Below are 16,972 nucleotides of genomic sequence, written 5' to 3' on the forward strand. Positions count from 1 at the left end.
AGGGGAGGGGCAGAGAGAGAGGGAGACAGAGGATCTGAGGCGGGCTCTGTGCTGACAGCAGAGAACCCAACATGGGGCTTGAACTCACCAACCTTGAGATCACGGCCTAAGCCGAAGTCAGATGCTTAATCGCTTAATCGACTGAGCCACACCAGGAACCCCTGCACTGAATATCTTTATATGAAAATCTTTGCAGCTCTCTGTGGTTACTTCCTTTGGATGGATTTCTAAAAGGAAAATGACTCACTCACAGGCTAGGAACATTTTAGTGTCTTGTTTCACGTTGCTCAATTTATTCCCAGATAGGTGGTACTGATTTATCACGAAAGTTAGAACATTTTCATTGCTGTAATTAGTCTTTAATTGCAGAACTCATTCACAGAATACAGGCTCTCTGTACTCTCCTCCAATCTCTGCCTCCCTCACGGGTAGCCATGGTTTGCGGTTCAACAACCGTCCTCTGGTAAAGCATTTAATGTGTTACCTGAGTGTTTATATGAAATGTGTCTCTATTGAACTAATAAAAACTTGCGTATCTCTGTAACTATAGGAAACATGATATTTTTGTGCCCGCACAATGTAAAAGTCACTTTTTTACACAAATGATATATTGTATGTATGTTGCTTGACTCCCCCCCCCCCCCAACTTCGGCTGTCTTGGAGCTTTTACTGTGTGTATATAAATCTACTAACCCTAACTTTCCATACAGTTCCATGGGATAGATATAGCCTAGTTTTGACAACCATTCATCTCTGCACATTTTGGTTGATCCCTTTTTTTTTTTTTTTTTTTATTTTTACGAAGAGTGCTGTGATGTATACCCTTTTACACAAGCAAGTTATTTGAACAGGTTTTTTCTTTACAGCAGAAACCAAGAAATAGAATTTCTGGGTCATGGGCTCTGTACACTTTTGACAGGCACTGCCAGAGTGTAGAGGGTGTTTTAAATTACTTTTATTAGGGATATTCTAGAATGCCTCGGACTTGGGCTTCATTATCAGGATGTAGATCTGAAATGTTCTATTAGGTGGGATGTCACCCAAAGGTCTGTTCATATAGTCAGTCATTCATTCATCTGTCCATCTCTATCTTCTGAGGATCCAGCATGGCCCTTCAATGCACAGCACACAGTTGTCAATGAATGTGGGTTAGGTGCCCTCCTCTTCACCAGCCACACCCTTGAGGGGCCTCACCCCGACACCCGATTCCTTTCCACACCTGCCAACCCCTAGCTCAGCTTTCCAGACAGCGCTCAAATTTTGCCTCTTCTTGGAAGCCCTCCCCGGAGCCCAGGCTGAGTAAGGCAGCTTCTCTTCCGCGTCCTCATGGCACCCGTATTTTACTGGCTTGTCATGCTTACTGCAATTTGGAATCTAGTCATCTCTCCCCTCTTGGCCTGGATAGTCTTGGAATCTCAAGGGCGCGTCACCTGATGCATGTGTGCGGACTGCTGACTGCACCACGTGCATGTACACAGGGCAGTCTGTCACCTTCGAAATGGGACGGGCCAAGCGTAGGCAGCATTTTTCAGACAGAGCACCACGGAAAAAGGCTGTAAACAATTAGATGGCTAATAGTTGACCCTCGATGGTGATCATGATGTTGATAAAAATGATGAACGATCGGTAAGTAGAATATATCATGAACTCTCCCCCACACACAAATTGAGAACCTGGTCATTCACCTCTCTGGAAAGTGTTCAGAACACTCCTCACTTCGATATTTCTCCGTGAAATCGAGAAGTTTCTTAGGCAATTTATCTTTTGAAATGCATCACAGGGATGACAAACAGCAGCAGAAACATGGCTCAAATAGTTGGAGTGTGGCAGCTTACTGTCATCAATCTCTGGGCAGGGTCTCAACTATGAAAAGAAATGGATGAAAAAAAGACTGGAAATAAAGATATCAGAATGTGAATAATGGTGGCGTCCGTGGAGTTAGGGCAATGCATGAGGTTCTTTGTGCTGTTTAAACCTTTTGGATTATTTTGCCATGCATATAAATTCATTTTAAATCAGAAAAATAGAAATCACCAAAAAAAAAAAAAAAAAAAAGGTCTAGAGGGGGTGCCTGGGTGGCTCAGTCGGTTAAGCGGCCGACTTCGGCTCAGGTCATGATCTCACAGTCCGTGAGTTCGAGCCCCGCGTCGGGCTCTGTGCTGACAGCTTGGAGACTGGAGCCTGCTTCGGATTCTGTGTCTCCCTCTCTCTCTCTGACCCTCCCTCGTTCATGCTCTGTCTCTCTCTGTCTCAAAAATAAATAAACATTAAAAAAAATAAAAAAAAAAGTCTAGAGGTTAATCATATTTCTAAGGAGAAAACTTTAAATAATTGCAATGTGTGTACATAGATGACAGAAGAAAGTAGTTCCAAAAGGACTAACCTGAAATATTTGCTCTCAGATTACCTAGTCACTCATTCAACATTAATTGGATACATGGCGAGGGGCGGCGTGGCTGGATGCCCCCCTCATGAAGCTCACAGTTTAGTGGGAGCCACAAACTCAAGTACTAATGGGGGTCAGGCAGCAAAGAGAAAGAAGTGAAATCCACCTGCTGGCCCACTATTAATATTTACTAACATTTGCAGGCCCAGAGAAAGAGTATAAATGGAAGTCCATCTACCATATGTCAAAATACTTACAAGTTATAAATAGAATTAATAAACCGAAGTATCGGGTAGTCTCCTACATTGACAAATACACCTTTACAATGACCTGTAAGGCCAAGTTCAAAGTTAGAATTCTCGGACTCCTCAGACTTCCTTACCTAAAGACGATGATACAGAGAGAACTGGTCCCTAGCCCAAGATAACACACACGCGTGCACACACACACACACACACACACACACACACACACTGTAACAGACCATCCACTCTTCTACTCTTCCCATGCCTGACTTGAGCTCGCACAGAAAAGGACTTTGTGCAAGTGGATGGGCACCTTGGCCTGCACATTCAAGTTTCATTCCTTTCCTTCCCCACCAAAACACCCTAGCTTTCTCTTGCCATTCCTTAGGCCCAGGGTATGTATGCCATTCACCTTTGGAAGAACTAACTGACAAAGAGGTCTCTATAGGCTCTGGAAGCCGGCACAGGTCATATGGGCAGGGAGTTCCAGGGTCCCTCGGCTCCAGTAGTATGGTTTATAAGAGGTAGTGCAGGCATCCCTTGGCTCAATGAACTTCTGGCTGCATGAAGAAGGGCACCTTTGGAGAGGGGACAGAGTGGTGCCTCTAAGGCATGGGGCCAAAGGCAGGGTCCCACTTGCCTGACTCCTTAGCATTATCAGCTGGATGGATTGGGACCATGGCGAACTAGATAGCAAACGCCCCATCTTACAAGAGTAGCAACTACTTAACTCCAGCCCCAAATTGCCATATGTAGGAATCCAGATGGCCACATCTTCCATTAAAAAAAAAAAAATACAAGTCTTGGTTTTCTTATGAAATTGCATAATTTCTACATGATAGCAAGTAGTAACTTAAAAAAAAAGGTAAATTACTCTGCAAGCCCAATCTAAAGTATCCGTGAACCACCTGTCTGTGACCTCAATGGAAGGAAAGAAAATCAAAATTCCATTTATATGTTGTTTGACCATTATTTGGTTTTGAAAATGATATTCTCCAATTCATTCATGTCACTCAAGCCCAGAAGTAAATCATGATATGTCTCCATTGCTGTATGTACTTTTGAATTTCATGCATCTTCTGTTTTCCAGCAGAAATCCAATTTACTTGGTACCTTCCAGTACTGACATATGTCCCCGTAACCCATCAGCAAAGGCCTGATGTATGGCTTTTTTTTTCCTGATGCTGAGTTTCATCATGTTCTCCTCTGGTCTGCCAAAATGACTTGAGCACATACCTCTCACTGCACTTCCTATACACCTGCTGTCACGAGCTCTTTAGAACCATCAATTTGAGAATCATCTGCGTGTCCCCAGAGCCTACCACGAAGTCACATCGTAAACTATTTTATTTGTATATGTATTTTATTTGTTCTGAACTGAGTTTGTTGGCGGTTGGTGCTCTGTAATCACCCACATCTCCCCAATCACAAGTGAGTAATAATCATAGCTGACATTTCGTGGACATTTGCTCTAGGTGGGGAGCTCAGACAGGAGCTTTACATGCATTGCCTCATATTATCCTCGCAACTAACTGCTTAATAATTTTTATCCCTGTTTTCCAGATGCAGACACTGAGGCTCAGAAAGACAAGCAGACCTGCTCATGAGTCATCCAGCAAATGGCAAATGGCACTCTGGCAAATGGGATTGAGACCAATCCTGCCCCATTTAAAAGGTGTGCGTTCCTAACCAGTAAGTCAGTGCTTCCCTAAAAGTGCCACCGACAGTCCTTTGAGATGCTTTCAGCATAAACCCTGAATTACTAGACTTGTGTTTGAGTCCATATATGTTTATTTCAGAGTGTGTTAGGAAAAAGTAAATGACAGCATCTGTTTATGACATGACGTTGCTTTTTCTATTTATATTGCTCCACAACATTTTCAACTTATTTAGCTAAGTTCTAAAAAATTGAGTCCATTTACAAATAACATTGGGTGAATAATAGAAAAGGTAATATAATAATACAGCAAAAAGTATGTGCTTGAGCATATAAAAAGATTAGAATTCGAAAAACTCTGCCTCGTAAACCACCATCTAGGGATTAAAAAGAAACACAAGCACAATGAAATGAATGTTTAAATTCGCACCATGCACTTGCAAGTTCGTAGAACGTTGCTTAGAAAATGCATCTCAGACCCTGCCTAATGAGGGCTCCAAGCAGCCTCTAAATTCCTAAATTTGAATCATGTTTATTTCTTTTCCCTTTTTCTATTTTTAGAACTTAAATGGCCGAATGGATTAAAAAAAAAAAACGCCTCTAAATGAAAAATGAGCGAGGGGCCTGGAGCTCTCCTCTGCCTCATTTTAACTCTGAGCAAATGGTGAATTACAGCACCCTGGACATTGTGGTTTCTAACTGCCAAGCTGCCAGGCTCTTAAATAACAGCCACACAGAAGTGTGGCCATAATGCTACCTATTTCTCTTGCTAAATTATTTATGCATTTATTATATTTTACACGGGCTGTTGAACCTGAAGGTGCTTTTGTGGGGACCGGGTCGTTTCTGGAAACCCATTACTGAGAATCAACTCAGCTACCTTAGAAACGGGTACATCCAACTGTATATTGATCATTAATATTATATAATTACTGCCTCTGTAGTTGTTTTGGGGGTGGTGATGACTTTACACGTATTCATATGTGTGTGTGTGTGCACTATCCAATGGCTTCAAGGCAATTCACCTCATTAAGAAGCTGTTTAACATTGAGGGTATATCAATAAAGGCTAGCTTAATGCAATCGTGGAACTGTACCTAAACTTACTTGGCCCAACGAAGCTATTACCCTGTATAATGTGCCTTACACAAGATTGAAGTGGTTTACTAAGTTTATAAAACCACTCTCCAGGATTTACAGTGACTGATTCGCCAGAAAGATCTTCAGCATCGTAGAAGTGTTATGCCAATATAAACTTGGTGTATGCTAATAAGAGATGGCCGTATTTTTCATAAAGCAACACAGAAGAGCAACGATAAAATCTAGAGTACTCTTTATAAGATCTTCCAAAGTGTGTTCGTTGTTAAATCCAACCTACCATGTATGACTTTGGATTTACTCGTGGCTTGAATGTCAGAAAAAAAAAATGAAAAAATTCAACCTTAATTCATCACACACTCATGAAAGGCCTACTATGTGCTGGCATAATGTCAGGCCCTGAGGATACAAAAGAGAAAAGAGTGCCTGACCCAGAGGAGCAGCTCTAGTGACTGGGATCTAAAAAGTCATTTACATAATAGTCAATTACATGGCCAAGCGTCTCTGCCAACTTAGGAGAAGACACCACCTTTGCTGGGCGGTCAGAGGAGGCCAATGAGGGTGCTTGAGTAGGAGATCCCCTGGCAAGCAAAGTAAGTGTTGTTGGCAAACAGACACACATGGAAAGGCCTTAAGGACATTGTGTGATGAGCTTGGGAGACATTTTTTGACTTCTCCAAAGACTCTCCCTTTACCTTTGCTAGCAGAATTCCGATTTTGTTTTCCGTTTCATGTTGGGAGTTCTTTGGTCTCAGGAAAGGTGGGCCCAGGTTTGCTCTAGATCATGGCATATGACCTAGTTCTGACCAAAAAGATGTAAAAGGAAGTATGCTGAAGGCCCCTGGGAAAGACCTACTCTCCTTGATCAGAAGAAACCTCATGACCAGAAACTCAACTCTTTGAAGCCCTTAGTTTCTTGCCTCTGAAAGTCACAGTACGATGACTAGGTCTGTGGCAGACATCTTAAGACCCTGAAGGAAAGGCCAAGGACATCTAGAGATTCCAACCCAGAGCTCTGACATCACTGACCAGTCACCTCCCACCGGCAACCGCCCACCTCTAGACTCCTTGATGTGTGAGAAAAATAACCTCTTATTGGTTAGGTCATTCTTACTCATGCATTCTGTGACTTGTAGCAAGTGGTATTTGTGACTGATGGCAGGTTCATGGAACCTCAAGTTTTTCAGGATGGTTGGAACAAGGTTCTGGGGGAGCTGCACAAAATGATGCTGAACCATCATCTGGTTGGTGAGGTGCATGGGATGCCATGTTAAGGAGTCTGGCAGTGCTTTTCAGACAGTGGGTCCTTTTCTAGTGGGGTCCACGAGATGGTTGCACGTGGTACCCAGACAACGCAGTGTGTACTCCTAAGTCGCACAGTGAGAAACTGAGTTCCCTTTCCATTCTCTTTCAGTCCCTCTAATTATGTAAAGAAGACCTTTCAAGATTGGGCTAGTAAGCCTTTAGCACCTTTCTAACCTTATTAATCTTCCTTTTTAACACGGAGGAAGAAGCCCTCGAAATTAGGGCCTTTGATTTGTAATCTGGGATCTAGGAGAAATTCACACCATTATTTTGTTTTCAATATTTATATGTCACAATATACCTTTAGGTTCTAGTGAATGATAATTGTTGCTCCTTTTGAGTGGTAAATCACATTACTTTGAACAAGTTTTTAAGTTTTTTGTAGAAGGTAGGCCAACTTAAGGAAACCTATTAAATGCAGGAGCTACCCCCATATGGCAAAAATTGTGAGGCTGGAATGAAAATCCTTGAGGTTTGAAAAATACACAAAGCCACTGAAAGTGTTTAAACAATGGAGCAATTAGACTCCCCATTTAGAAAGACCCAGTGAGCAAAGCCAGGTATTAAGCCTGAAGATAGCATCTGCAAAAAAATCCAGGTGAGACCTGAGCAGACTTGAACCAAAGTAGGAGATGGAGAGAAGGAGGAAATGCTGAAGAGAGGAAATGAAGAAAACCTGGGGTCCAACTCTAAGAGGATGGAGGAGGAGAGAGGAGGAGTTTAGGATGACTCCTATGTTTGGCTTAGCCAACCGAGACAATGAATCATCGCACCATTTAGCAAACCAGAGAAAATGGGAGGTGGACTAAGGCTGGTCACCGTGAATTGAAGGCCCAGTGGGGACGTTCAATGGATCACTAGTCCTCACAGCATGTTCCATCAAACCAGCAGCACTGGCATCACTTGAAAACTTGTTAGACGTGCAAATTCTTGGCCCTACCCCGTACCTATTCAATCAGAAATTCTAGTTTTAACTAGTCCTCCAGGTAATTCTGAAATACGCTAAATTTGAGGACCACTGGGAAGAGGAAGAGTTCTGGGTCAAACTATCTGAGCAAAATAACTGATTTTAGATACGGCCCTTCCCTGGACCTGTTTCCTCAACTGCAGAATGAGGGCACTGACTCGAGTACACAATTCAGGTACGACACTGAACTTCTCTAGGCCAAAGTGCCTCATCCATCAGTATTCACCTCCCCTATTCTTCACTGGTGACAGAGTGTCACTTCTTAACGAGTCACCTGCGCGTGAAATAAAGACCATACTTCCCAACCTCTTTTGCCCAAATTGCATATGGCCAAGTTCCTGCCGGGGGAAGGAAAACGGAAGTGATGTGTAGGTCTTTCAAAAAGTTTCCTCAAACAGAAGGGTCATGTCTTCTTCATCTTTTCCCTCCTTCCTTCAGTCTAAAATACAGATGTGATGGCTGGAGCTTGATCAACTATCTTGGATCATAGGCAGAAGTTACATTTTAGGGAGGGAAGGAATGGGATAGAAGGAACCCAGCTTCTGATGACTTCCTGAAACCACCCCACCAGCCCTCTATTGATTCTCTCAAATCCCTTTTATGTGAGAAAGGAAGTTGTTTTTTGCTTGGGCCATTGTGATTTTGTTTTTTTCTGTGCTCTTACATAATTTTGAGAGAATCTCTTGTTCTTTAAAATTTATGAGAAAGCAGTATGAGAAAATTTAATCAGAATATCCTGGGGGGGACGGGGCCTAGAAATCTGCATTTGACAGGCTGCTAAGAGGCCCAGTGCACACTAAAGTGTGAGGCTGGATGCTTATGAATCAACTCATAACTGTTCTTTAGGAATATATATACTCCAGGAATAGGGGACCAGGAAACTTGGATATAAAAGAAGTTAGTTACTTAGTAAAGAATATAGCAATTTTTTTTTTTTTTTATAATGCCTTTCTTTGAACCTTTATTGGTTAAGAGTTCCAAAGTGAAACTCTTTCGGTAGTAAAAATTCCGGCTGAAAGGAAATCATCAGAGTGAACCAGTGCCTATGAACTTATGGCTATGCTGGGGCTAGAATTTGGGTCTGACCTCTGGGCCCTACGTCTTCCCTGCAAGCTCCAAAAAGCTATTCTTTTTCTAGTCTCACAGGTGAAAATCCTCCGGCCTATCCACAGGGTATGAGATGGCAGCTGTTCAACAGTAAGGCCAGGGTTTGGTGCAGGGAAGTGAAGTGTGTCCAATCAAAACAGCAAGGGGTGATCTAGGTCGGCAGCCCATCCACATAGGTGGCCGAGGCCACAACAGTCATCCCATGTGATGCATGTCACAGTTTGGAAGGTCAACCCCCTGTTCCTGCTCACCTAAATCTTTGCCAGGAGAAGGCAAATTCAAGTGAAGCATGTCTGTGTCCAGGACCTTTCCAAGCCATTTAGGCAGTAACAGTGCATTGGAGGAACTGACTTCACCACCCCCACCAAAATGGCTTGTTAATATGGACTCTATGTTAATGATAATAACCTTGAATGAGAAAGCAGGGAGAAAACAGTGTTTAAGACGCAGAGGGTTCGTGCAGATTGTAAAACAAGAAACAAAAAGGGAAAATATAACCCAGCAATTAACGATAAAACAAAACGAAACAAAACAGTGTTTTTTTTTTTTTTTTTAAGGAAACATGTACACTTTTCAATATCAAAACAGGGTGGAGATCGGAGGCGGGGTTTAATAAAACCTACTTTCGGGACTTGGTTTTTTTTCTGTCTAGCTTGCCTTCTGGGAGTAAGCTTCCAGATGCTTGTGGACAAGAAGATATTCCAAAAGTAATTCCACTCTTCTCTCTTCCTATACCTTCACAGGACCTGCCTCTGAATATACTACTCTTATATTTTCTTAGTTCCAGTAAAATATATATTCTACCACTACATTAAAAGGCTTATTAACAGAGCTAGGCAAAGTAGCTGGGTATTAATCTCTTAGGGGACGGGACCATGAACCTGCCCAGACTTGCCTTCTCACTACAGCTCACTACTCAACAATATCAAGGACACCGTGTCCTTCAATTCCATCACAGAAAGCTCCTGGGCCACCAACTCTAAACTCTAAATGGATCAACTGCTTTGAATGTTTCTGCACGCAATAAGAATGTGCTCATATAATTTACAGTAGTACCTAGGTACTTTTTTGTATGGGTGTCATCTTTTCACAAGGTGCCTCTGCGTTTTACTCAGATGAACTGAAGCAGCGCCGCCACGTTGTATAACTCCAGGGGGTGGCATTCCCGTAATAGTCCGTGGCGCCTTATGGAATTGCACAGTGCACAACATGAGTGGCCTTGGGTGGTGGCGCTGGTTACTTAAAGTCACCAGACAGGCCCCTGGGGAGTGGGGTGTGTGCTGTTGGGAAGGCTGACGGATGCTTCAAGGGCAGTGGTGGAGGACATCAGAGTTGGGAGTGGGGCAGAATTCACTGTGGGTGATTACGGGGTGAGATTTATATCACCCGCCAAGCTTTAAAAGAGGCCGGTGAAGGAGATATTAGGGTCATGCTTCCTGGGAGGCTTGGGTTTGGGGTGTGGTTGACCTCAAACCCCAGAGGGGGCTGGGCAACAGCCAGCAAGGTACAGGCATTCACTACGCTACAAGTTCTCTGAAGGTGTGTCAGCTCCTTGCTGGACAGGGAGGGAGGTTTATTTGTTTCGCTTTGTTTGTTTTTTATCCGGTAGCACCTTAATGTTTGTGCAGAGCTTGCTTTCTCTGCAAACGGAAAGGTTCCCAGGGAGCATGCTTCATGGAGGGGCTCTCTTCTGCCAGCACAGCGTTCAAGCCAGCACTCATCTACAACTGTAGATCCCTTTGGAGATCCTAAATGGAGCTGCTGAATTGTTGTCATGGTTACCTAGGCCAGTTTCCGAGGCCAGAACATTTTTAAGGAGGGCAGCCCTGGGGTGGGTATCCTGGGTTTCTGAGTAGACAAATGATCCAAGAGAATTGTTTCCCTCTTCCTTCTCCCAAGCTTCTCCTCCCTAACCAGGAGCCTGGTGTCTATAGTGACAATTAGCTCCAGTCCAGCCTAAACCTACTGCCCATACTTGATTTAGTCTTAAAAGAACAGGCTGACCTAGCAGCACCCTGACTGTGGCCCAGGTCTGCCTCCTCCCCGTATAAAGCAACACGGGTTCCTGGATTCTGTCATGCTCACAGCTGCTTCTAGGCAAAAGACACTTGTGAAGTACAAGTTCTCTGCACTTAATATGTTAATAAGGAACTGATATTTTAAAAAACCTCAGCCCAGCACTTCACACGTAGCTCGTGTAATTTACTAACCTAGCGAGAGAGGAAAACATCATTCATATTTGGTCTATAAGGAAGTGGGGGCTCATAGAGGTAAAGCCCAGGGTTGTACAACCAGGAAGTAGAAGTAGAGGTGGGATTCAAATTACACTGTTGGGCTCCAAAGACAGTCCTTTTTCCCCCAAGTCATGGCTGCCATTTTAGCCACGGAGAATTGGTAGCTCCAAAAGACTCAACCATCTACTGGGTACTGAACATTCATTCATTCACTTAACAAACGTGTTCTGAGTCTGCTCTGTGCCGGACCCTACGCTGGCCACTAGGGGCACAAAGATAACCGGGTAAAACCTTTGCCCTTAAGAAATGAACCCACTGACAACTAGCAGTAATTTAAAGAGAGGAGTCTACAAGATGTTAGAGAGAGGGCAGTCAGGGCAACCATTCTGGAGGAAATGACACCTTGGACACTCTGGTGGAACCGAACCGGCAAGACTCAAAGTATGTCCCGTCGTGGGGAACAAACAGCAGACTAACACCCAATCCCTATGCCCAAAGAACTCCAAATAGAATTGCAGAGGTAAGACTCATGGTCATGATAGAAGGAAAGAGAATAAAAAATCACTGCTTCAGGCTCTAAACAGGCGTTCTACATGGAAGTGTTGGAGGATGGAGGAACTGTGGCAGAAGAAGAAGTTAGGACCATTCAGGGAAGGCTAATAGATATGAAATGGAAGCCACCTGTGTTCATGCGCTTCTTCTTAAAAGTTTTTGACCGCTCTTTTTTTCCTACTCTGGCTCTACTGTGATTCCTTCTCTTCATTTTTCATTTCTCATTTCCTACTAAAGGGAAACACTTATTCATCATCTTTAGAGTGAGGCATTACCCTAGTCCCCGATGGCGGTCGTAAGTGGGAATGTACAAAGATGAACAAGACCAACGCTGCAGCAGCTAATGAATCACCCAAATGATAAGAGTTTGAGAGGCGTGAACTCCAAACAGCAAAAGGAATGAATTAATTCAGACTTGGTAAGGGGACTGTCATTCCAGATAGCGTCCACTGTAGTTGGTTTGTTGATTCATTTCTTCAGCATTCATTCACCCATGTCTTCCTATCCACAAGGTCCTCTCCTCAGTGAGCCCAGGTCTGGCAGACATAAGCAGCCATTACAATAATGGGATAAACGAGCATGAGACACACAGGACTAATGGGCCATGGATGCTCGTTAAGAGAATTCAGGAGGCAGAGCTGGTAGCGTTTGAACTGACTCCTAAGATGAAAACAAGAGTTTACCAAGTGGAGAATAAAGAAAAGGGCATGTTAAAAGGCACCGGGAGGGTGTTTGGAGCAGCTTGGTGTGGGGCATTTGTTCGGAGATGAGGTGTTAAGATACAACCGCCCACAGAGCGGAAAGGCCTTGAATACCAGACTAAGGAGTTTGGCCTTTTTCATAGAAAGATCGGAACAGATGAGGGAGACCGTAAGATTTTCGTGTTGGAAATGTCTCTCTGGTACGGTGTGGAGAGCGGACTAGAATAGGAAGAAGAGGTCTCAACCACGTACGTTTACAGCAGCTGTATCTTTGCGCCTGATAGACTGCACCAAGTCTCCCAGCTAAGCCACGCTGGGGAGTGGGGGTGGTGGAATGGAAGGTGAAGGGAGAGTCCCGCGTGAGGTCAACAGGCAGGACAAGGACGTACGCAGTTCCAGGCTCGGCACAGAGGCTGGGGAGACCCGCCTCCCCTTCCAGATCCCTCTGGGGCGGAGCTCGGGCCAAAGCACGTGATGCCCGGGGACCCACCTTTACTGTGGGCAGGCCTCCCGTTCATCCTTGGTTTTACCGGTCGCCACTCGGATCCGCAAGACCCTGGCTCTTTTTCTTAGTGCTCGAGGGATCCGTTCTCTTCCGCGCGTCCCTACATGCAACTCCTGCAAAGAGAGGGGAGGGGAGATAAACAGCGAAGGAATCCTGTGCCCACACTAAAGATGGCAACCTGCTGCGCTCACTCTGGGTGGGGGAGCGGGTTCCAGTCGCCAGGCCTCACTGGGCGAGGCGCAGACGGAAGGGGCGTCTCTCGAGGTAAGTTTTCGACCTTCCTGGGAGGGGACGGGAGCCGGGGGGCGTGGCCTCGTCCAAATTCTAACAGCTGATTGGTATTTCGACAGGTGGGCGGGGTGCCCTCGGTACCCCACCCCTCCCTCTTCGAACCGGAAGTGTCTCTCGGTCTTTCCAGCTGGTTGTCATTTCACTCGGCTCGGTCCTGAGGAGAAGGACTCAGCCGCGGCTGCGGGACCCGGACACCGGGAGGCGGTGGCGGCGGCGGCGGCGGCGGCATCGGCGACAGCAGAGGAGGAAGAGGAGGAAGAAGGAGAGCAAAAGAAGAGCCAGGCGGAGTCCGCAACAACGACAGTGGGGACTGCGGGACCGGGGCAAAGTGACGGCGGCGGCGGCGACGACGGCCCAGCAACCGTGAGGAGAAACAAAAGCCTTCTAAATTATAGATTTTTTTTTTAATCTGAGGGAAAGAAGAGAGAGCACAAAGGGGGGAGGCCCTTTTCTTTTAGAATAACTACACTAGTGGGTTTTCCCTTTTTTTCCTCTCCCTGCCCCCCCCACCCCCCAGCCCCCCCACCCCCCCTGCGGAGAATCGAACTGAGAGAACTGAACAAACCGCCCCTGGGTCCCATGAGGGAAACAAACCCCGGAGCCGCAGAGAGGGGAAGAGGCCGAAACTGCAGGACCTTCCAGGTCGCCCCATTGGTCCCCGCACCCCCGGGCCGCCAGCTCCCTGTCGTCGAGTCTCGCTAATCCTTGCTGATCGCGATCCCCCCAAGAGGGAGAAACGGGTGTTTCCAACCCCTTTCATGGGGGAGAGGAGGCCGGGGGGGAGCCCAGGAACAGCGACCACAGCAAGATCTGCACCCAGAGCCTCAGGAACAGCCCCCGAGGCCAAAACTGCGCCCCGTGAAAGAGCAGAAACAGGACCGCGAACAGCAGAGACCTCCCTGCGATCATCTTTCCATTAGTCAATGCTGATTTCCTCTCCCGCAACCAGGAATTCACCTCCCGCCCCAGATAACCTAATATAATCTATATATATATAAATATATAATATATAATGTTCTTAAATTATTCCTGATTTTTTTTAACCAAGCTGCCAAGAAAAGAACGTATTCTCCTCTTAGCCCTATTCTAATTTTTATGTGAGTGAATCTAAACTGCTGAGGAAGACCATATGTGATTGTTAAATTATATATATATATATTTTTACTCCGCGCAAGGCTTATTCTTCTACATCCATAGATGCTTGAGAAGCTGTGTTTTTGTCATTCATGTACATTTTCCTTTGGAAAAAGAAAGCGCCTATTTTACTAACCAAAGACTTGAGTTTTGCCCTCTTCGTTTTTATTCCCTCCTAGAAACAAGCCCAGTCGGATTCATGTCCATGTGTTAAGAGACTTTTTTTTTTTTTTTTTTTTTTTTTTTTAGTTTTTTCTTTCTTTCAGAGACCAGAATTCCCAATCAGAACTATTTCGAGTGATAAGCTGCGATCTTTGAGCTAGCTATATAAATAAGACACTGCAAACAGACAACTTAAATTTCGGGTGGAGGACGCAAAGACGCGGGACATCGGGTTGCCCTTTTTTATCGTAAGATTCTGATCCTAAAAGTGATAAATGGGGGATTACGGGTTTGGAGTGCTAGTGCAAAGCAATACTGGGAATAAATCTGCTTTTCCAGTCAGATTCCATCCACATCTGCAGCCTCCACACCATCACCAAAATGCCACCCCCAGCCCTGCTGCTTTTATAAATAATAACACAGCTGCCAACGGCAGCAGTGCGGGGTCAGCTTGGCTCTTTCCCGCTCCAGCTACCCATAACATTCAGGATGAGATACTGGGGTCAGAAAAAGCAAAAAGTCAGCCACAGGAACAGCAAGACCCTTTAGAAAAGCAGCAGCTCTCCCCCAGTCCAGGTCAGGAAGCCGGAATACTGCCTGAAACCGAGAAGACCAAGTCGGAAGAAAATCAGGGGGACAATTCTTCGGAAAACGGCAACGGGAAGGAGAAAATAAGAATCGAATCGCCAGTGTTGACAGGGTTTGATTATCAAGAAGCCACGGGGCTGGGGACTTCGACCCAACCCTTGACGTCTAGTGCATCGTCTCTTACTGGTTTCAGTAACTGGTCGGCAGCGATAGCACCTTCTTCCTCTACAATCATCAATGAAGATGCAAGTTTCTTTCACCAGGGAGGGGTCCCGGCTGCTTCGGCCAATAACGGTGCTCTGTTGTTTCAGAATTTCCCCCATCACGTCAGCCCTGGCTTTGGAGGCAGCTTCTCCCCTCAGATCGGGCCTCTGTCACAGCACCACCCTCATCACCCTCATTTCCAGCATCATCACAGCCAGCATCAGCAGCAGAGGAGGTCTCCCGCCAGTCCCCATCCCCCGCCTTTCACACATAGAAATGCTGCTTTTAACCAGCTGCCTCATTTGGCGAATAATCTTAACAAACCCCCCTCTCCGTGGAGCAGCTACCAGAGCCCCTCTCCTACACCGTCTTCTTCGTGGAGCCCGGGAGGTGGTGGATATGGTGGCTGGGGAGGTTCCCAAGGCCGAGATCACCGCAGAGGGCTGAATGGAGGAATAACGCCCCTGAACTCCATCTCGCCTTTGAAGAAAAATTTTGCAAGCAATCATATTCAGCTGCAGAAGTACGCTCGCCCCAGCTCTGCCTTTGCTCCTAAATCCTGGATGGAAGATAGCTTGAACAGGGCTGACAACATTTTTCCTTTTCCGGTAAGATTATGTTCCATTTATAGATTAAGATGAATAAGGAAATTGCATGGTGTAGTATCTGTTTAACTAAAGAGAGTTTGAATTGTTCATGCGCATATCAGAACTCTTCTGAGAAAATGAGTTAATTACCAGACGTTATTTTGGCAGGACAGGAGTATAATTTGGAACAAAATATTCAGCGGTTTCTTTGGGAAATTTCTAATTGTAATCTCCCCCATAGATAATAGTATGAATTGGCGTACTTATGAATACCAGATAGCTAATGATGTCACAATTATTAACTGTAATACCTTTCTAGCCTGACAGGATCAGCAGGGTTGTTTTTTTCCCTACTTTTTTAGGTGGGAATAAATAATGTATAGGTACAAGTATATTTCACTGTGGAAACTGATGATCATTTTCTGCCCACGTGAAGTAACTAGATGACAGAATTCATGTTTTTCCTCCACTGTAGTGTAGGGTAGTGATTCAGTGAAAACCAACTATTGAATTATAGTTTTCTCCCTGGTTACATTTTAAACCTGGAACCTCTCTGAACCTTGCAGTGTGAACAGTCTGAATTCATCAATTCAGCAATTCCTCTTAAACCTCTTTGCAAATTCCGGCCTGCCCTGTTCAGTAAGGACTGGTACAGAAATGATCTAAATGTTTTCTTCATCCCCATTTATTTTCAAATACCAAGAAACTGTTGATCTCAGAGTGACTCTTTCATGATGCCTTTCATCCATTTGTTTATTTTCCAGTGTTAACACTAGGGGTGTAGATAAACCGTTCCTAAAAATAGATCCAGGCAAAGATCACTTGTCTTTCTGGCCACCAGTGTATCTTTACTCTGTAAGAGTCACATTGTTTGATGTTTTTGAATTAATGAGCAGCCGGTCTGGTTGACAGATACGACATAAAGGGAATTTCATAGTTAATTGAGCATCAGATGCCCCACTAAGTTTGTGCACTTCGGGGGTATGATTGTTTATATGTGTTTAGGAAATTTATATGGGGTGATAAGCTAACACTGAGTCAGGCCTCACAATGACCCCACAAGGTAAGTTCTATTGTTATCCCCATTTTGCAGAGGAAAATTGAGTATCAGAAAGATATAACTTGCGCAAAAGCACACAGCTGATTCGAGTGCCAATTCTAGGTTAAAAAAACAAGGATTAAAATACATGTCTGTATACCTGTGTATGTACATATGTGTGTATGTACATTGTGTGTGTGTGTATATACAC

At 44.8% G+C, this 16,972-nt stretch overlaps 1 protein-coding gene across 4 annotated transcripts in view; it reads left to right on the forward strand.

The window, feature by feature from the left end:
• The first annotated feature begins 13,168 nt into the window (after positions 1-13,168).
• Positions 13,169-16,972, forward strand: part of CPEB4 (cytoplasmic polyadenylation element binding protein 4) — a 68,376-nt gene continuing 64,572 nt past the window's right edge. For all 4 annotated transcript variants that reach the window (XM_025923615.2, XM_025923614.2, XM_025923617.2 and 1 more), the window contains exon 1: positions 13,169-15,743. In XM_025923615.2, the coding sequence (XP_025779400.1) occupies positions 14,619-15,743 (1,125 nt within the window). In that variant the 5' untranslated portion in view covers positions 13,169-14,618. The remainder of the gene's footprint in view (positions 15,744-16,972) is intronic.

The sequence above is a fragment of the Puma concolor genome, chromosome A1 (assembly GCF_028749965.1).
Source record: "Puma concolor isolate L17-30 chromosome A1, mPumCon1.1.hap2, whole genome shotgun sequence".
NCBI lineage: Eukaryota > Metazoa > Chordata > Mammalia > Carnivora > Felidae > Puma > Puma concolor.